The 21,302-nt window shown below is 41.4% G+C and overlaps 1 protein-coding gene across 1 annotated transcript; it reads right to left on the bottom strand.

Moving 5' to 3' along the window:
- Window positions 1-979: 979 nt before the first annotated feature.
- RTL3 (retrotransposon Gag like 3) lies at window positions 980-21,083 on the bottom strand. Its single transcript, XM_045066208.1, is given in 7 exon segments — window positions 980-1,379; window positions 1,381-1,510; window positions 1,513-1,747; window positions 1,750-1,869; window positions 1,872-2,009; window positions 19,508-19,845; window positions 21,077-21,083. Coding segments are annotated over 7 exon segments (1,368 nt in total).
- Between the last annotated feature and the right edge of the window lie 219 nt (window positions 21,084-21,302).

Raw genomic sequence — 21,302 nt, 5'->3', positions numbered from 1 at the left:
AACATGTGTTGGAGAGGATGTGGAGAAAGGGGAACCCTCTTCCACTGTTGGTGGGAATGCAGGTTGGTGCAGCCTCTTTGGAGAACAGTGTGGAGATTCCTCAAGAAACTAAAAATAGAACTTCCCTAGGACCCTGCCATTGCACTCCTGGGTATTTACCCCAAAGATACAGATGTCATGAAAAGAAGGGCCATCTGTACCCCAATGTTTATAGCAGCAATGGCCATGGTCGCCAAACTAATTATTTTCATTTGAGAGAGAGTGAGCGAGCACAAGGAAGGGAGAGGAGCAGAGGGAGAAAGGACCTTAAGCAGACTCTTGCTGAGACCACAGACCAACATGAGCTCTATCTCAGGACTCTGAGATCACGACTTGAGCCAAACCAAGAGCTGGAATCTCAACTGACTGTACCACTCTGGTGCCCTATCAGTGGAAGATTCTGAGAGGAGCAAATACTGATGAGAACTGAGGAACAGAGAAAAGATTATTAAGGACACAAGATCTATTCACCAATTATTTCATCACAACATCTTCCATTCCACTTGTGCCTGAAGCAACTGTAGTGACAATAATGGGATGGAAAGGACACAGTGCAGCTGCTCCACTCAATGTTTGGATCATGTGTTTCAAGCCAGTGAATTCCAAGAAACAAAGGGTACCATGGTGCATGAATAATATCAAACTGGAGCTATTCAATGTGGTTTCTAATGTTAACTTCCACAGACTGTGTTTCCTTGGTTATGGGTCCATCAATTGGTGGTTGAACATCTACCATTTCAAGCATCAGAGGGAAGATATTATTGTGGATGGACAATTCTCTCAAAGAACCACAGAATGGTCAGTTCTATTCCTTTAGGAACCTGGATCCACCATTGCTTGCTCAAAGAACTATAGTCTTCCTAGTCGGAATTCAACAGTAAGCCATAGGGTATGAGACATGGATACTGAAAGTGAGGGTGACCCATATTTGTAAATCGGCCTATGTGGGCTCTCCCTTACTGTAGGGTCTTGATGCACGATGAGGCTTGACAGAAAAATCTCTGTCAAAATGACCAGGATGACCATAGTAGAGGCACAAGAGGCCTTCACAGCAGTGGGCATGTTCAGCTTCAGTGAGATGTGGGTTATTGCTTGCAGCCTGCACAGGCTGGTTTTCGGCTAGTGAACACTCAGGTCCAGTTATCTCCTTATAGGGACTTGCTCCTTGTGGATTTAGATCAGGCTTGCCACTTAGCTTCTCTTCTAGGCACTGAATGATCAGATCGGATAGGTTGGTGGCTGCTGGGCTGGTGTGAGACAGATCATCTGGGACAGAACTGGCAAGGCCTTCCTGAAATTGGATGCAGAGAATGCTTTCATTCCAGTTTAGTTCTTGAGCAGAGATGGAAGTGGGTCACACGCTAGTGGACAGGACCCTCCCCTTGGCAAAGCTGACAAATGCAGTGACTAGCATCTTCCATGTTTTCTGGACTGTCAAAAGGGCACACTTTAGATATATATTAAGGGCTTAAAAACACATTCCTGCCTCACCTGAGAATCAATTGCCAACAAAGCTCACCACACTTGCTTTAGTAGGATACAGGTGCCTTCTGACTCTCATGTAACTATTTAATTGAACCAGGAACTCAGCAAGTTTCTGGTAATCTCCACTGAAGGCTAAACAGTATTCTAGGAAGACAGCTTCACCCTCTAACCCACTGGGAGATTGTGGGAACTCTGAAGCTGCTGATGTCCTGGGCATCTAAAGGATCCAGAGGCTGGATCCTCTAAAGGATCTAAAGGACTTCCCAGGAAGTCCTGGGCATCTAAAGGATCCAGAGGCTGGTGGGGCATTCCAGTTTCCAGAGACTCCTGAAGAGTTGGAAGTTAAGGTGTTCTAGGTTTGTTGGGGTCTCCTGGCATTCTGTTTCATCCTGTGTCTCCTGGGCACTTGGAAGATCCTGGTGCTCTGAATTCTGGGGCTTCTTGGGCACCAGGGCATCTTGAGTATCTGGGGGCTCCTGGGCCTCCTATGCAAAGTGGGGGCTTCTGGAGTTCCTTGACTTCTGGAACATTTTAGAATTTCCAGGCTGCTGAGAGCTCCAAACCAGTGAAGGTGCCTGTGGCTCATGGATTGCTGGAAGCTTCAGGGCCTATGGGGCTGCTGGGGGTTCTAAGGGCTTCTGGGTCTCTTGGACCATTGGCACTTCCTGGTGCTCCTGGGCTGCTGGGGGCTTCCAGTCTGGAAGTCCCTGGGGTTCTGGGGATCCTCAACTTCTGTGAGTTCTTGGTACTTCCAGTCCCGAGGGAGATCTAGGTTTTCTAGAGGTTTCTGGGGTTCCTGGGACTCTGAGATATTCTGGAGTGGTCAGGTCTCCTTGACTGTTTGGGGCATCTGGAGCTCGAAGATCTGGGCCTGTGGGGCAACATTTTCTTTCATCATCCACTTCACTTGGGCTTACAAAATTTTATTCTCCAATTTCAGAGCAATATAGGAGGCTGCTAAGTTCTCTACCATCCTTTGAGGAAATGAGCTTGGTTTGGCAGTTTGCTACCAAGAGAGATTGGGTGGTTTTACTAAAAACTCCATTTAGAAAAAGATCCTTTCTAAAAGATGTCAGGCTCTGCAAGTTTCCCAGGAGGTAGGGATTTGGGTCCCACCAAAGTTGATTACCAGGTCATTGGGAACCTCTGGAGCTCAGCAAGGGGAATATGAGATACACTGTCAAGAGAGTGGGATCTGAGGATCATAAACTGTGGAAAGTACTAATTTAAAATAAATTAGAACAAAACCTGCCTAACAATATTGGGTTTCTTTTACTATAGTTTCATATTCACGAGTTGAATCATATATGCTGGTTTCTGACCCCATGACATTTTAAGAACAATATCTGATCCAGACTGTATATGTCATTTGCTTTCTTCTTTTGAAACTTAACATTAGAGACAATTTCTCTGTATTCTTTTCTATTTTACTTAGTATTTAATTTCTTATGTCTGCTTAATATCCCAATGTAACATTTGGATTTTAACAGCTGCTTTCAATGACTAAATCAAATGTTTGAGCAATGTGGAGATTTTAGTCTCTGTGGTGGGTCAACCCAATTTTGGTGTGGCTGAGGTAGAAACTCTTTCTGACACCTCAGAAATCATATCACAAAAGTAACCACATAAGATCACCCTCAGGAGAAAATAAACAAAAGTTGACTATATATATATATATATATATATACTCAGCAGACACATGCGCATTATTTATAAAGTGTCTCAAAATAGTTAAGAAAATAATCTTTATAAATGTACATTATCATTCAGAGACTTAGTCCAGGAGCTCAGCTGTCTTTGTACCCATCATTGAGGAGGAAAATGTGTAAATGGCTATGGAGTCTTGCCTTTTCTGCACACACTGAACTCAAATAAACACACCCACTCCCAGGACACATTCCAACTTTCCACTGTAATGTCGCTATTTAGAGTGTGGAAGAGGTGTTTGTTTGCTTGTTTGTTTTTTTTTCTTTTTTACAGTACCTCAGTTTAGAGCTGCAGGGAAAGTAAGTGAGATGTTGCAGTGATGTGAGGCAGCCTGATGTACTCAGTCCTTGGTCAATTTAATAAATATTTGGCTAGGAAATTAGGAGTAATACCACTGCCCTTGTAAAAAGTTGCAAACATTTCTCAAAGACCACAGAGGTTTGGGACTTTTTTTTAAATGTCTGTCTTATGTAACTTCCCCTTTTTCCATCCACACTAGGCCATTTGTTTAATTCTCACAGCCTGCAGTACCTCAGCCTCTTCCACATCCTACCTATTCAGTCCCTAGGGTCCCTTCCTACAATGTTTTGTTTGGAATATTTACCATGAATAGATCTAGGCAAGGTGTCATAGGTAAGATTGTGGATCTGGCCAACTTTGTTGAAGGGTACCTGTAGTAGTCCTACAGGGACCTGGCTTGTTCTAAATGTTTTTGCCCAGAGTTCTCATTCTTCCCCGAATCACTCAGGTGCACTAGGCAAACCCCAGGTACTCCACCAAGGGCTGGCTTCTTGAGAAATGCCCTTGCTCAAGATCTAACCTCTTCTCATCACAAATTACAATCACATCCTGAACCTGGGCCCCGTGATCGTATTAAGTAGGGCTAAGGGAAAGGTATTTCTGTCTCTTTATTAGAGTGGGGCTGGGGATTGTCTTTGGCAACTTCAAATCACACATCTAGTCAGTTGTGTTCCCAAGTCTCCTTTAAAAATGGTCAATTCCACATTAGTCAGCATAATGGATAAACTCTGGTGATGGAATATGCTCAGACCACAGCAAACTGATGAACAGAACCAGAATCCAGAGGCTTTAATTAAAAATTTCCAGTACTTATAGCATGCATTACACTTCTTTCTCCATTCTTAAATAACGGTTTTAAATGTAATTTAATTTATTTTTTTTAAGATTTATTTATTTATTTATTTGACAGAGAGAGATCACAAGTAGGCAGAGAGGCAGGCAGAGAGAGAGAGAGAGAGAGAGAGAGAGAGAGGAGGAAGCAGGCTCCCTGCTGAGCAGAGAGCCCAATGCGGGACTCGATCCCAGGACCCTGAGATCATGACCTGAGCCGAAGGCAGCGGCTTAACCCACTGAGCCACCCAGGCGCCCAATTTAATTTATTTTTAATGGTTTAGGGGTTATAAGTACACAAACCAGCTCCTTAACAATATTTTAACACCATATTGCCTTTTGAAACCTGCTGAGAGGTATAAAGTAGGCTGTATCCAAATTAAAAACCTCCAACTGCATGCTTTCCAACTGCATGTATTTTCTTTCTCTTTCTCTTTTGTACTTTTTCTAATCTTTTGTTATCAGACTATCTCATAGCCCTTTACACTGTTACCTATATGCCTGTCCATACTAAATATAGATAAATTTGAAAATCCTAAAACTTAGTCTAAAACTCAGTTTATGAAACTGTAAAATTGATTTATTTAGTATATTAACTTTATAGAGTTGTTGCAAAGATTTAGTGAAATAATGGATTAAAAGGCTTAGCATAGTGTTCAGTAGCTAGTAACATGCAACAAAGGTTAAAAATAATAATAGTCAGTAGCAGCAGTAACCTCATTTTAAGTTATTATTTTTAATCATCTGTGAATTTGAAAGTAGACAGGTAGACTTCCTGAAATTGTTTAGGGGCAGAGCAGGGGCTCTCACATGAAGACATATGCAGTGCATGACTTTTATGGCATCCATTTTTCACCACTCAGAAGCTTTCTCTTTATTCCCCCTTCCTGGTTGAGTTATGAATGATATAGTTTACCAAATAATGCTTTAGAATCAGAACTGGAGACACTTGAGCAGGAAGATGAGATGATTAAAAAGGGGATTGTGGAGTAACCAAGAAAGGTTTTTAAACAGTTCAAGAACTAAAGCAGTGAACAGTGACCTGCCTACAGACATATTTACCCAATGGATAAGAATACAGACCTTTCTCCTCACCCCCACCCTCATGCTAAAGAGCAAAGACCAAATTGAACATCTTTAAGTATGAGTTCCAAACTACCTAAACTTACAGAATTATTCTCTTTTGAGTAGAAAAAAAGGAGCTACAATGACTTTTGTCAGAATGACTAAAGTTGTTTTAGTATCTTGAATAAGTGAAAATAAGAATAGGGAAGTAATCACATTGAAAGTCTTGTGTTTCACCCGCACTTTAATCCTTCTTACACTCACAACACTGTGAGATTTATGGAGGCTTTATAGTGATTATTAACACATTTTAAGCAAATGAGGTTTTGTTAACTGGGGCAAATGAATTTTAGAGAAACATGAGATAAATGTGTTCATTAAACAGATTTATAAAGAGACTGCAGTTATGCTCAGTTACGTTAATAAAATACACATGCTAATTGTTAGATTAGGGAGAAAAGAAAGATTGAATAATTTGAAATTCTACTTTGTACACCACAATTTGGGGGTGGGGGACAAATGTATATTCTAAAATATTTCAGGTCTGTGTCTGGGTCTTCCTTCCCAATGCTGGCTGAACTGCATCTTCAAGCAACTCAAGCTCCTGCCCCTTCTTTTTTCTGTACTGGAAATAGTCAAAAAGACAGGTTACTTGACAGCTCTCTGGCCCAATGCCCAGCTACCCTTTGGGTACAGTTCCATTCTGGTGTCTATTTTGTTCAACATGATATTCCTATGATTGCATTAGAGCTTGAAGGACTTTTGTAATTTTAACCCATAATGTGCTTAGTACAGACTGAAAGTTTTCATTGTCATCAACACCACATAGCACTAGGACAGCTGGAGTTCCCAATTCCTTTACAATGCTTTCCAAAAATTCTTCTTACTTACATGACTGGGATCCAGAGCACCTGGTAAAGCAGTAGGAACAAGGTGTACCTTAGTATAACTCTGAAGGAGTCAAAATTTGTCACCCTTTTATCTTCCTTTATGACATGTACCATCTTCCCGTTCTATTTCTTGTCCTGTGCATTCTTATGTGGCTTTTCCCTTTGATCCACTGTCACCTTGGGAAATGAATCTCTACTAAGATATTATCTCCTAGGCTTCTAAAAAAACTTTCTTGGGGGAATTTTCATTTTCATAGGATATTCTGAAAGGCTGCAATCCCTTCAAGAACTTTTTGCTAGGAAAGATGTTCTGGGACAGAGATATCATTTTAACATCCTTCAGATTATACCATTCAAGTGGCTCTGTATTTCATTTCCTTATAATACTGGTCTAGTATGCTTTCTAGTCTTAGCAGATTTGCTTAATGATTTCAATGCTCTGGCTTCTTTGAACCTTGATGATGTGATAGTTAAGGGCTGAGGGAACCACCATGATGACATAAAAAGGAAATATGGGGGTCTTTGCTATAATTCAAATTGCAGGAATGTTTTTCTTATCTGGCCCTCTCCTCTACCTTCTGGATCCTGAGGTTTGCCAATGTTGGTTCACCCATAAAGCAGACTAAGCCAGAGTTGATGGCATCAGCAAGGCAAAAGAGAGAGGAGGGGGAAGAGGAGCATAGAGGAAAGAAGGTGGGGTTAGGGAGAAGGAAAGATATCAGAAGGTCGAGAAAGAAACTTTAAAACTGAGCATGTGTACATTTTGGTCATTTATTCTTTTAAAATTAATTAGTTAATTTGAAAGAGAGTGAGCACACAATTGGGAGGAGGGGGAGAGGGAGAGTAGCAGACTCCCTGCTGAGCGTGGAGCCCAACCTAGGGCTTGATCTCATGACCCCGAGATCATGACCTGAGCCAAAATCAGTTGTCAGCTGCTTATCTGGCTGAGCCACCCAGGAACCCTTTCATTTTGGTTATTTGAAGATAAAGCTTAATTTTATATGTTTATAGCACCAATGTCCACAATAGCCAAAATATGGAAAGAGCCCAGATGTCCATCAATGGGTGAATGGGTATAGAAGATGTGATATATATATATATATATATAGTTATATATAACTATATATATAGTTATATATAACTATATATATAGTTATATATAACTATATATATATATATAACTCAGCCATCAAAAAGAATAAAATCTTGCCACTTCCAACCATGTGGATGGAATTAAAGGGTATTATGCTAAATGAAATATCAGTAGAGAAAGATAAAAACCATATGATTTCACTCACATGTGGAATTTAAGAAACAAAATAGATGAACATACGGGAATGGGAGGAAAATAAGGTAAAAACAGAGAGGGAGGCAAACCATAAGAGAGTCTTAACTATAGGACACAAATTGAGGGCAGCTGGAGGGGAGGTTGGTGGGGGAATAGGGTAACTGGGTGATAGGCATTAAAGAGGGCACTTGATGGAATGAGTACAGGGTGTTAAAAGCAACTGATAAATCACTAAATTTTACCTTGGAAACTAATAATATACTATATGTTAATTAATTTGAATTTAAATTAAAAATAATTTTATGGTTTAACATATTGAAAATCACATGGTAGAAGACTACTTTTTAGTGCATAAGTTTACTTGTAAAGGTCTTAATCAGGCAATGGGGATAGTATGGTTTATACTGAGTTATAGATGGCTAAAGGGATGGTGATAGACCCTCAGTCAGACTGGAGAGGAAGATTGGAGTGTACTGATGAGAGATGCAGCAGTGAATGGGGTGTTGAGGAGGGCCAATACCTAGCCCTGCCAACTTTACATTTTTGTTGTGTGGTACAAATGAGATAATAGTTGTGAAAGTTCTTTGAAAAAATATGGGAGAAAATATGGAAATATGGAAAGAAACCAGGCTTTGAAGTAGGGCAAGCTTAAGGCTCAATTCATAGCTCTGTTCTTTACTAGCTGTGTGATCCTGGCCAAATTACTTAAATTCTCTGAGACTTACTTTCCTCATGTGGAAGGCAGAGAATAATAATAAGTCATTATTTAGTTGTGAGGATTAAAAATAATGTTCATACATAACAATAAGGATTTGCTTAGTTGTAGCTGATAATAAAATCATATTGATGGTAAAAAGAATTACCACTAAACTTCACGTACTAGCTTATCTATAGCATTCAAAAAATTATTCTCAACTTTTTGTCTATAAAACCACCATAATTAGCACAATTGCACCACAAATATTTATTGAGCATCCAGGCGGTTAAAGGCATGTTGCTCTGTGTGTGTGTGTGTGTGTGTGTGTGTGTGTGGCATATATGTTATAACCTATGTGGAGTTTCTCTTAAAGAATGTACAAGCCAGTAAAGCAGGCAACGTATGTACTTTCACATTAATAATGAAGAAATTTCCCAGTGCTAAATGCCAAATAAGAGATACAGATAAAGTCCTATGAAAGTAGAAAAGAGAGAGAGTTTGTTAATGTGGTAAGGTGGGTGGAGGAGTGAGGGATAGAATCTGAGAAAGTTTAATAAAAGTGGTAACCTTTGAGCTGAGCTTTTGGGTTGGACTTGAAAGGAAGGTAAGACCTTACCATTCCACTATGAGGGTGAACTTAGAATGGGTGAGGAAAAGGACATTCCCAACTCAATAGACAGCAAAAACAAAAGCATGAGGTTAGGAATTGCAGCCTATAAATGGGTAAGCAACGGTTCAGTTTGAACAAAGACTAGGGTATATGAAGGAAGTGCATAATTTACAAATTTAAAGATGCATAATGTGATACATAGCTATTCAAAGAGAAAGTTGGGATTTAGCACAGAGATGACAGTAAATAGCAAATATGAACCACATATACATGGTCAGGGAATATGTGATCCTGGCAATTTCAAACTGCCATATATATTTGCTTTTTTAAAAAAAGATTTTATTTATTTATTTGAGAGAGAGAGAAACAAAAGGAGAAAGAGAAAGAGAGCACAGGGGGAGGAACAGAGGGAGAGAGACAAGCAGACTCCACACTGAGCATGGAGCCCAATGTGGGGTTCAATCCCAGGATCCTGAGTAGATGACCTGAGCCAAAATCAAGAATCAGATGTGTAAACTACTGAGCCATCCAGGCATCCCTGCCCTATATATTTTCTTAATATATATATGGCTCCCATTACCTCCTCCTCTCAAAAATATCTGATAGGTCTTGAATATATTCTATCAGCTGATTTTATCTCTTAACATTTTTAAGAACTTTCTAAAGTGTGTTTCATTAACACTGTGTAATCCTGCCTGTGATTTCCTCCATGCTTGGAATAGTTAGATTCCTTTCCTCCTCTAAACTGGATATTAAACAAGCAGGACTGTCTCATCTTAACCCCAGCATGGTTTAGCTATTTCATCTCAGTTATTTTCTCTTGGATCATATTTACATAACAAAATTCCATTTACCCATTTCCTTCCATTTCATTTCTGCCATGATTTTTTTCTTGTCATTACTGTATATGATTTTTCTAGCACAGCTGGATTATCTAAAATTGAGTTCCTATGTATATCCCTGACAGAAAAAGAGGACCCCTCTTATTCTTTGATTATTTTCTGGCTGAAAGACTAAAGCAGAACATATCATTACTGATGAGTAACATCAGATTCCTGGGACATTGTATTTTCTTCATGCATGCAAGAATCTTCCAGCATGTGCAGATGGGGAAGATTATACTGATGAATTATTTGTCAAGGGCTGAAAGGTCATTTTGGTTTTCTTAATTTTTAAAAGATTTTATTTGTTTATTTGTCAGAGAGAGAGAGTGCACAAGCGGGGCGGGAGGGAAGAGGGAGAAACGGGCTCCCTGATGAGCAAGTAGCCTAATGGGGACTTGATCCCAGGACCCTGGAATTGTGACCTGAGCCAAGGCAGATGCTTACTGATAAGCCACCCAGGTGTTCCAGTTTTCTTCATTTTTAAAGAGGACTTGGAGGGGTGCCTGAGTAGCTCAGTGGGTTAAAGCCTCTGCCTTCGGCTTAGGTCATGGTTTCACGGTCCTGGGATAGAGCCCCGCATTGGGCTCTCTGCTTAGCATGGAGCCTGATTCTCTGCCCCTCTCTCTCTCTGCCCCTCTCTCTCTCTGCCCCTCTCTCTCTCTGCCTGCATCTCTGCCTACTTGTCATCTCTGTCTGTGAAATAAATAAATGAATAAAATTTAAAAACAAAAGAGGACTTGGAGATTTCTTTTTTTCAGTTGCCTTCAGGCAGGCCAAGTGGTACCAATGGGCCACGTTTTGCTTTAAACATTTGTATAACCAAGACATGATGAAATCTAATCACTGTACTACACCAGAATAACTGCAGTAGATAGAGTTTGAAAAATAAGGATTGTTATTTAAAAAGAGCTCCACTGGGGGCCTTTCTGATAAGTTTTATAAGAAACTGTTAATTTTAAGTGACTCTGGGTATTGAAGATGGGGGGGATTTTTAGTTTTCATTTTACATTTTAATGTAGCATTTGGGTTATTTTTGAAATATGAGCATACTTTTAAAAATTTTTTATTAAAACAGCTTTATTGGGCTATAATTCACATTTTAAAAACTGCACATATTTTTGTGTACAACTTGATGATTTTGGACATATGCAAACATCCATGATTACCACAATCAAAGTAATAGACATACCCAACACCTCCCAGAACTTCCTTGTATCCCTTGTTCATGTGTGTGTGTCGGGGGGGGTTGGCATGTCAAGAACACTTAACATAAGAACATATACTTCTTTTATGAAAAAAAAAGGAGCCTCACTACCTATCAGTGGCCTCATGTCCAAGTTTATTGATTTGGTATTCAAAATCCTCTAGGATGCAGTTTTACCTTACTTCTCCAACAGTGCTTCCCTTTTCCTTTATTTACACTCTACTAGCCTTGTTAGCCTTTACACTGTGTCACTCACATGGCACAGTCACCCTGTCTTTGTTTACATGTGTATGCCCTCTGACTAGCTTTCTACACTTAGAAATCTAGTCCTTTTTAGGCTCATCCCAGAAGCTGTCTCCTCCAAAATGCCTTACCTGATTTCCCTAGCCCATATATCCTCTTTCTGCTATGTGCTAGTGTTACAAATGCAGCCAAAACTGATTGCATTTCCTCTTTGGAATCTAATTATATTTGTTCTTAGTTTTCTCTGAAGGGTCCATATTCTTGTTCTGTCACAGCCTAGCTATATGATCTTGGGTGGACAGCAAGCTGTGCTTTCTCATCTAGAAAATAAAGGGTATTAGATTATTTCCTAAGTACCTTCTATTTTAACAATCTAGGATTATAATATTTGTGAAAGAAGCTTTCAAAAAACTCTAAAACACTATACAATAGAAAGTGGTATTAGAATTGCATTTAAAAAAAATTTCTCCACAGCTTTTACATTACAAGGTAAAATAGCTGTATTTCTGAAAAACTGCTTATATAAATCATCTTAAAGTTTAATAAAAATTCTACTTCTCTGGTTAACAAAGGCCTAAGAGTTCAGAGTTACATAACAGTTAAAGTCCTACTTCCAAAAAAATCAGAAAGCTTATTTTTCACACGTTAGGGAAACAGATTTAAACATTTTTCCTCTATTGGCAGCTATGCCTTTCATTCTTTTTAAAAGAATTGATTAACTGATTGATTGATGGGAGCGGGGAGGAGCAGAGGGACAGACAGGCAGACTCTGGGCTGACTGTGGAGCCCAATGTGGGGTCCGATTTCAGGACCCTGAGATCATGACCTGAGCCAAAACCAAGAGTCAAATGCTTAACCAACTGAGACACCTACATTCCCCTACGCTTTTTATTCTTGAGCTAAAAATCACTTCAGTATATTTTGACTAAATGTGGATTTGGAATTAGGAACCCATTAAAGGCTTGGTTTCATCAAGTTTGAAAATGTATAATCCATGGAAACAATAAGAACAAACATCTCTATGTCACATACTATGCATTAGGCACTAAACTATCTCTTTGCTTACTTTAACTTTACATTAACTCATTCAGTTGTTACAATAACCCTATAAGGAAAGCATTTTCCCCATCCTTTGTAGATTTGAAAACTGAGGCCCAGACAGGTTAAATAATGTGTCAAGGGGTCACACAGCTGGTTGATTACAGAGGTGGAACTCCATCTCAAGCCATTTGTCTTTATACTCTGTGCTGTAATTGATTTAAACTATTATACTAGGTTGCTTCAGCTCTGCCTCTGACTTCCTGTACATCATGAATAAATCCCTTCCTTTCTGAGCCTATTTACTTATTTGAAAGTGAGAAGGCTAGACTAGTCAGAGATTGCAAACTGACTTTCTCTGGGCTAGAGGTAGCCTGCAGATGTATTTTGATTACTTTGTACTTATTTGAAAGTTGATTAAAAAGGAGAAGATTCCACAAAACCATATAGATATCGGACTTCTCTTGGGAAATTAAAAACCTATGCTAAGTGCACATTCCCATATAGCAATCACTAACAGGACCTGAGTAAATACTGGTTGCTTTCTTTAGCTGTAGAACTATCTTTAGTTTTCTGCCATTCCTACCACTCCCTACTGCATGACACATACCTGCTTTATCCTTAACCTTTATCTGCCTTATTCCTTGTAGACATTTGAACTGGACCTCTAATCCCTGATATATGATCTTTGACGTCCATTCAAGTTTTGAAATTCAACTATTCTATGTGAAGTAAAAAAAAATACTAAAGTTGCTATTGATACACACAAGAATGTGGATGCACCTCAAAGACATGTTGAGTGAAAGAAGCTAAAAACAAAAAACTAAATGATACTACTTTTTAAAGTTCAAGAGGAGGCAAATTTAATAGGTAGTGCTACCAGTCTGAATAGGTTACCTCCGGGTATTGAATGGGAAGTATAAGGGAACTTTCTGAGTATGAGTGATAGAAATATTCTATATGTTGATCTGAGTGGTGGTCATATGGGTGTATGCATAGGTAAAAAAGCCACTGAAGATTTGTGCATTGTAGGACATATGAATTGAATATTTCATTTTAAACAAGATACTTATAAAACAATGGTATTCAGTAGCTCTCAAATGGTAGTCCTCAAAAGGTGACCTCAGGGGGTGGCTCAGTTGGTTAAGCAAGGGCCTTCTGGGACCCCCAAGATGGCAGGGAAGTAGGAGGAGGCGCCTTTTCAACTTGTACCCCAAAGTGAGCTGATTACCTACCAAAGAACTCCAATCACCAATGAAATCAGCCTGAGATCAGAATTACACATGTCTGGATCTCTACAGGGGGAGAAGACGCCAGTGGGCAGGTAAAGCTGAGTGGGAACAGCGGACTGATATCAGAAGATAAACACAAGGGGGAGGGAGCCACCAGAGGCGACCAGTTGGAAAGTAATACTGAAAGACCCGCAGATCCCCTTACCCAAGAATCCAACACTGCCACTGGATGCAATCAGCAAGAGGTTCTTTATTGTTACGCAGGCGCCTGCGGGTGGTCAGCGCGCGCCTGCGGGTGGTCAGCAGCTCCTGCTAGCTGAGCACACCCGGCTGTGGTGGCGCCGGGTTTTTATAAACAGGTACAAACAAGTTTTGGGTGGGGCGCAACTGATTGGTTGACAATTAGAACTTTTGAAAAAGGCCTTAGTGGAGTTTGCTGATTGGCTTTGGGGACCCGCTCGCGCGAAGAGAGAGGCGGGAAGGGGGAACAAGCTGATTGGTTCTGAGGGCCCGCGCGCGGGAGGAGAGAGGCAGGGAGGGGGAACAAGAAGGGGGAAGGTAGGAATGCCATCATGGCGTCTTCTATTATTTCTATAAGCCAAGTGGTTACAGAAGGGCAAAAGAGCAATTAATAACCTAATTTACGCCTAAAAGCCAGTGGTTCACATAAAAGGAAACAAGCGGTTAGTTATCCTATCTATCTTCTAGGGGAGGGGTCTTTCATTCCCCCCTTTTTCTTTATCATGGATAGAATCTTATATCCATTCGTCCTGTTCTTGCACTAAGTGGGGTGCAAGGGGCCAGCTTTTGCTTTCTCCTCAGCCAGCCTCCTGCTCCTTTATTTCCCCCTGAACAATCTTGACCCTGAAATCTTTAAGGGGGTTGAAGGTGGAAGGTCTCATCTTCTATAACTTCTTCGTGCTGAATAGGGGCGTAGAGCTGTCCCTACCTGCTCGGGTCAATATTGATCAGGGTAGGAACATAAGGGAGTTAACAAAGGTGGAGGCAGCTGAATCCAGCGCTGACAGTGAAGAGGCGTCCTTGCGCGCGACAAGGATCGTCTGTCATGGTGAAGTCATTGCAGCAATGGAGTCTTGGTACCAAGTAGAGAAACATTGAACAAAGCAACATATTAAGGTTAATGAGGTGATAAAAATAAGAAGCCCGAGAAGGAGATTTGGCCATAGCCCTCCTTCAAACCAGGAACTTAACCAATCACTAAGAGAGGGACCTTGTAGAGCCTTAATCTGGGCATTTATATCCTTTATTAGTCCTGTGATATTTTTGTGATAGTCTGGGATGTATATACAACATTCTGTCTTGATAATTGCACCTGTGCCACCCTGGGCTGCTGTCAGGACATCTAAAGCCATCCTATTTTGTAGGACTGCCTTGCGTATTTGTGACACTTCGGTATTAAGGAGGGAGATGCCATTTAGTGGATCATTGAGTGCCTTTGTAGTATATTTATTAAGGGCTTCTACATGCCACATGACATCCTCTAGTCCCGCAGATGGAACAAAAATGGATGCTAAGTGATCATACCATTTAAAAACAGATCGTGTCCATCTTTGTTTCAAGTTGGGGAGATTAGCTGGAGTTGTAATGGTTTTAGTAATGCGCCCATGAATCCAGGCAAATCCTAAAGTACAGCGACCTATCCACCCTGGAGGAAGCCAGGGCCACAGGTTGGTTCCACATATCCAGTGGGTTCCGTTTGGAGCTGGCCATCTAATGCCAGGTCGCCTTGCCCAGTCAGTAGCAAACCAGTCAGTAGCCTGGAGTACTATAACTTGGGAACACACTTCTAGTGATAGCCATCCCAGATATCGTGTGTTATTTGCCCAAGTACCACTCGTATGATTCCTTTGTTCCCAGCATAAAACTGCCTTCTGACTGAGCTGTCCAATCATAGGTGTAAGCCACAGATGTGTATCCCAGATTTGATATATGCCATCCTTAGAATAGTGATAAGGAGGGTTTTGGAACTTAGGCCCATATTTGATTGGGGAGTTATGGCTTGATAGCAATCCCCTTTCCTTCCAAATAGCTCCATGGGCATGTAGTACCAGGAAAGCATATTTGGAGTCAGTATAAATGTTAATTCTTAGGCTTTGGCAATTGCAAAGTGCTAGTGAGCACTATGGCACACCTAGCTTTTCTTATTTTTTTCTATGAAAACTACTGTCATCAGAAAACCAACTGTCATTCATATTTTTAACAGGGGTATCTTAAATCTGGCCATATAGAATGAGCAAGATCAAATAAAATACAAAGAACATTTTTGCTCTAAAGAGAAAGAAGTACAGTGGTCAGGTTCAGGCATACAGGTAACTAGGTTTAAAGTTTGACAAGTTTTATTTCTGGCATATCTGTTAATGTAGCCCAGTATTTAATAAGTTGGCCTCCATCATCCATTGGTGGCCTTTGCCTTCTAAGACAAATCTGGACCTGATGTGACATCATTACAGTCAAGGACTGTCCCATAGTGAGCTTTGAGGCTCCTTTTATTAGGGCTGTTCTATGCTTAGCTAAAGCATCTGTTTGCAATCGCACCTCAACAGAGGTGGCCTCTAGGATAAATATGACTAAGGGATGAAACCAATAAGACGACCTTTGAGTGGTCCAGCCTTAACAATATCCTGATTACAGAGGATCACTGGCAAGTGAGAAAACTTGTCAAGAGATAAGGGGAACCCCCCATGGATCATCCAATCCACTCATAAAGAAAGTGGGGTCATCCATTATCTCCACAAGTCCATAGTTAATCCTATGGAGTGTGGTATGGTGGTTTTTAGGCAATTTCATTATCCCAGCCACACATAAGGTGTTAGTTAAGTTCTACAATTGTAGGGGAATCAATCCCATTTTCCAGTTGTTTAATCATGTGCTGTGGGGTCTGCTAATATCCCCACAAAATAATAAGATCGACTAAAGAAGCTATTGTGCAACTTCTCTGAAGTTTACCTCAAATTGTTTAGCTTAGGTAAACAAACATTTAAAGACAATCAAATCTAGAATTTAACATCCATAAAGGTGTGTTACTAAAAAACACAATTTTTCTCTCTAAAATAACCCTCATTTCCAGAGATAGCCAAATCAGGACTAATTCACTTGTGAAACAAGTCCAGTTTTAAAACAAACTTGGCCTAATTATTTACATAAGCTCAGCAAGAACAGTGACTGTGATCAATAGATCTTTTAGAATCTGCTTTGCTGGAACTTTGTATAAGGAATCTCTAGGTTGAACTTTTAGTAGCCTCTCCGGGCCAGAAGCCAAGCCCTGTACTTGCCATGAGGCATGCCTGCAATACCTTTGGGCGAATTCCTCTTCCGGAGACTGCACCTACCAAGGAGTGACATTCTTTACTCACCTGGTGGGGCTGCTGGGAACTCTGTAAGCAAGGTATCAGGCCAACAGTCCCAAGGGGCTTTATGGCTCCAGGTTTCATAAAGTCAACCTTAGTTCCTTAAAGCTGTCTGGTCATATCTGAGTCTTTTCAAATATGACATCCCAGTCAAAGCCTTGGTAAAATAACCCGTGTTTCCAATTCTTTCCTGTTACAAGGAGAACAGATTCTTATTGAACTTATGCAAATGACTGATTGCCATGGAAGAAAGAATACTTACTAAGACCTTTTGGTTTCAGAGGGTTCAGATAGAGAGAAAAGGTGAATGCTTTGAGCACTTTTACAAATGAGCACTTTTACATCTCTATAAGTTACAGATAACTAGGAGGGAGTATCCCTAGTCTGTAAGAGCAAACAGTAGAGAGAACCAGCAATGTTTAAAGTAAGACAAAACATTAAGAGACACAACACTATCATCTTTTAGTTCATTTAGTCCCATGTTACTAATTCTGGTGAATGCGGCTTTAGTCAGTTTTGGAAATTCTTACCCATTTCAGTTTTAGGATTTTCAAGTATATCAAATATCTGTATTTGTCCTGAAAGTCCTTTATAGGAATCTCCTTGAAGATAAAACTCATTTTACCAGAGAATTAAAACAATTATAAATTACAAAAACTCAGAATAGATATGGTTAGAGCTAAAGAGAAATGGGAGTTTACAATTTAGCTGCAAGGAAATCAGGTTATTTCTGTGATACATAACATTTCCATAATTACAGTATCAAGCGGTGGTCTCTCAAAACGTTAAAACTTTAGGAAGTGCATAGAATCTCTAGAATAGTTATAGTATTTTCCCAAATGTAATCCAAGGTTTATCATTGGTTCCGTAGTACTTCATGAGCAACTTCACATACCAAGGAAAAGCCTGAGTTAAAGAGATTTACAATTTAAATCTTGTCAACATTTGCTAAAATCTTAGAAAGTTTTAAAGCACATGCCTCAATATAATTAGGAATGTTAAACACCTGATAAACAAAACATAGAAACTGGTTTTTCTGGGCAGGCAAAGAGAAAACCATTTACATTTTCTTAACAGATCAATTGATCTAAGAAAACATTGTCCTTTTGAACAGAGACAATTTCAGTCTTGTACCAATGTACCTTTAAAACCCACTCATTTCAATCTTAATCCATTCTTGACCATAGCTAAAATTCCTTTTCTGAAGATTTCCCTTCACAAACCTTCTACAACTTTCCTTTGCATTCAGGTTTTGTCCCAAGACATTTCCTTCCAAACAACCATCTCATTTAGGACAAAATTACCTTCCTTTACCTTCAACAAAATGTATTCCCATTCCTTAAATCTTTCTTACATATCTCCTACTTTCCTACATACAGAGTTTCCCTTTATTTCCATCAGTCTTAGTTACACTAAGCAGAACTTTGTATTCTTAGAAACACCTTTAGTTATTAACCAATTGTGAACTGTTACAACAGAATTCTTCAGGTGGCAATTTATGAATCAGTTAAGTGGCAAACAAGTTTACCAGCAGATTTAAATACTCTTAGTTTCTTTGCAGTAAGTAAAAAAGCACAAACCTACATCCAGTAATTAATGACTTAGCATTTTATCCTGTTTGGTTAAGACCTAGATGTCCACAATTTAATTCCACTTGTCATCCAAGCAAAACTTTAAAACTTTCAGGTTACCAAAGACTTTGAAAGTTACTTCAGCAATTACCCATTAGAACTTTGAGACAGACAATTAACCATCAGTTTAGTCATTTCTTTGCTAACAAATTTTAATAAATAACATGAGCTTATTTGACCTTTAGTAAACTTCGATAGAATAAAGCTTCACATTTACTGCTGTTAACTTCAAAGATGCATCTATCTTAATTAAACCAACAGACTTAACTTAGTTCCAACACTGATTTACGTTCCACCTGGGCCCACTCCGCTTTGAATATTTACCTGAGACATGTGTGGGAAGATCTGGAGTGGATGTTAGGTCCAGGGAGTTCTCTTCTTGCTCCTTGACAGTGAAGAGAGAAGGAGCTGTGGTGCATGATCTAGAGGCTAGTCATGCAGGTTGCACGCGCGTTGGTACAGAAACAGAAGAGGAAAACAGAGGAAACAAAGTGCTGCCAGGAGGCAGAGAAAAGATTCCCGGTTTCAGAGCTCATAAGCCCCAACAGAGGAGCAGACGCCATGCTTTCCCACCAGCAAGGGGGGAGGGGTTAGGCAGTCCAAGTCAGGCCAGAGAACACAAGGAAACTTCCCTGAAACAAAGAGAGTTTTGGCAGCTGCTTGGGAATATTCCTTATAGTCTCTGTCTCGAGTTAGACCAACCCCAGTTGGCTCCAGTAATAGCCATTTACATGGGAAGTGAGTGAGGGAGAAGCCCCCCACATCTATTAGGAGAAACAGAGAGAAATAAAGCCAGAGACCCCTTAAAAAGAATGTAACCTTCATGACCAGTACAAGGCATGACCAGTACAAGGAACATATATCCACATTTAAAGACATAACATGGAGACATACATTGTTGGCCTCCATTTGGAGTCAAAGAAAACACCAAGGACAATAAGCAAGACACACAAAACAATTAACAAGAAGGACGCTGCGCGATTTCGGTACAAAACCGAAAGTACAAATTCAACCGGCCCAGGGGAACCACGAGGTCTCCCTGTGGCGGACAGAACCAGCCCAGGGGAACCACGAGGCTCCTCCGTGGTGGACAGAACCAGCCCAGGGGAACCAAGATGCTCCTCCGTGGCGGACAGAACCAGCCCAGGGGAACCACGAGGCTCCTCCGTGGCGGACAGAACCAGCCCAGGGGAACCAAGAGGCTCCTCCCTGGCGGACAGAACCAGCCCAGGGGAACCAAGAGGCTCCTCCGTGGCGGACAGAACCAGCCCAGGGGAACCAAGAGGCTCCACTGTGGCAGACAGAACCAGCCCAGGGGAACCAAGAGGCTCCTCTGTGGCGGACAGAGAAATGTACTTGTGGGGCCCCGAAAAAGCGGCCCCCCTTGATCCCAGGGGCGTCCCCCAGGGTGGCAGGGGAGAAGTCCGAGTTCGTCAACTCCTTCTCAAGCTGCCTACAGAATACAGAGCAACAACGCGCGCTGTCGTACAGTCCTATACTACCGAAGCATAGGCAAAACAGAGGCCTACAAACGAGAACACGAGACTGGATACAAACGAGAACATGAGACAGGAGACAAGAATGCTGGCCAGCTTACCTCCCGGTGGGAGTCAGTTGGATCCGTGGGCAGGAGTCCGATGATCTCGGTGGGACCTCCAAATGAAAGACCCGCGGATCCCCTTACCCAAGAATCCAACACTGCCACTGGATGCAATCAGCAAGAGGTTCTTTATTGTTACGCAGGCGCCTGTGGGTGGTCAGCGCGCGCCTGCGGGTGGTCAGCAGCTCCTGCTAGCTGAGCACACCCGGCTGTGGTGGCGCCGGGTTTTTATAAACAGGTACAAACAAGTTTTGGGTGGGGTGCAACTGATTGGTTGACAATTAGAACTTTTGAAAAAGGCCTTAGTGGAGTTTGCTGATTGGCTTTGGGGACCCGCTCGCGCGAAGAGAGAGGCGGGAAGGGGGAACAAGCTGATTGGTTCTGAGGGCCCGCGCGCGGGAGGAGAGAGGCAGGGAGGGGGAACAAGAGGGGGAAGGTAGGAATGCCATCATGGCGTCTTCTATTATTTCTATAAGCCAAGTGGTTACAGAAGGGCAAAAGAGCAATTAATAACCTAATTTACGCCTAAAAGCCAGCGGTTCACAGAAAAGGAAACAAGCGGTTAGTTATCCTATCTATCTTCTAGGGGAGGGGTCTTTCAATACCCCAATATGAGCAAGAGTGCCCGCCCTGCATCTGGGGACTAGCATTAACTTGGAGACTGGTTGAAAGCACTCCAAAAGAGCAAAGGATCTGGGGGGAAATTGTGGGAATCAGGAAGGCTAGGGACAGGGGCTTAAGTCCCAGGTCCCAGGACAGCCTCCCCTGGCACTGAGGCAGAGAGAGTGCGGCGGAGAAACCAGCTCTTGGTCCCTAAGCCGCCAGCGTGCCTGAGAACGCATGGGGTCCATTCCCTGTGAGGGGATGGGAGCCATGCCGGGCGGCAGAACGTGAGAGCCCTGCTATATAGCCTGAGATACTCCCCTGAGAGAGGTATAAAGGCGCAGCCTATGCCCTTTGATACGCGCCATTGTTTCAGAGCCTGCACCAAACTCTTCCCCCAGAGAGGTGCGCAAAGGCCCAGACTGGTGCTCTCGGACCTGCAACCCGTTCTCAGAGCGTGAGACTCATGCACAAACCTCAGCCTCCCCTGAAATTGGTGTGCACAAGCCGGGCGCTCTTAGACCCAGAAATACCAGGCACTCCCAGCCTGGGCCAGCGGGAAAATGTCAGTGTGCGATTGCTGCTTG

This window comes from Mustela putorius, unplaced genomic scaffold (genome assembly GCF_011764305.1).
Source record: "Mustela putorius furo isolate JIRA1106 unplaced genomic scaffold, ASM1176430v1.1 tig00003862_pilon_pilon_pilon, whole genome shotgun sequence".
NCBI lineage: Eukaryota > Metazoa > Chordata > Mammalia > Carnivora > Mustelidae > Mustela > Mustela putorius.
This window is presented reverse-complemented; position numbering and strand designations above follow the sequence as displayed.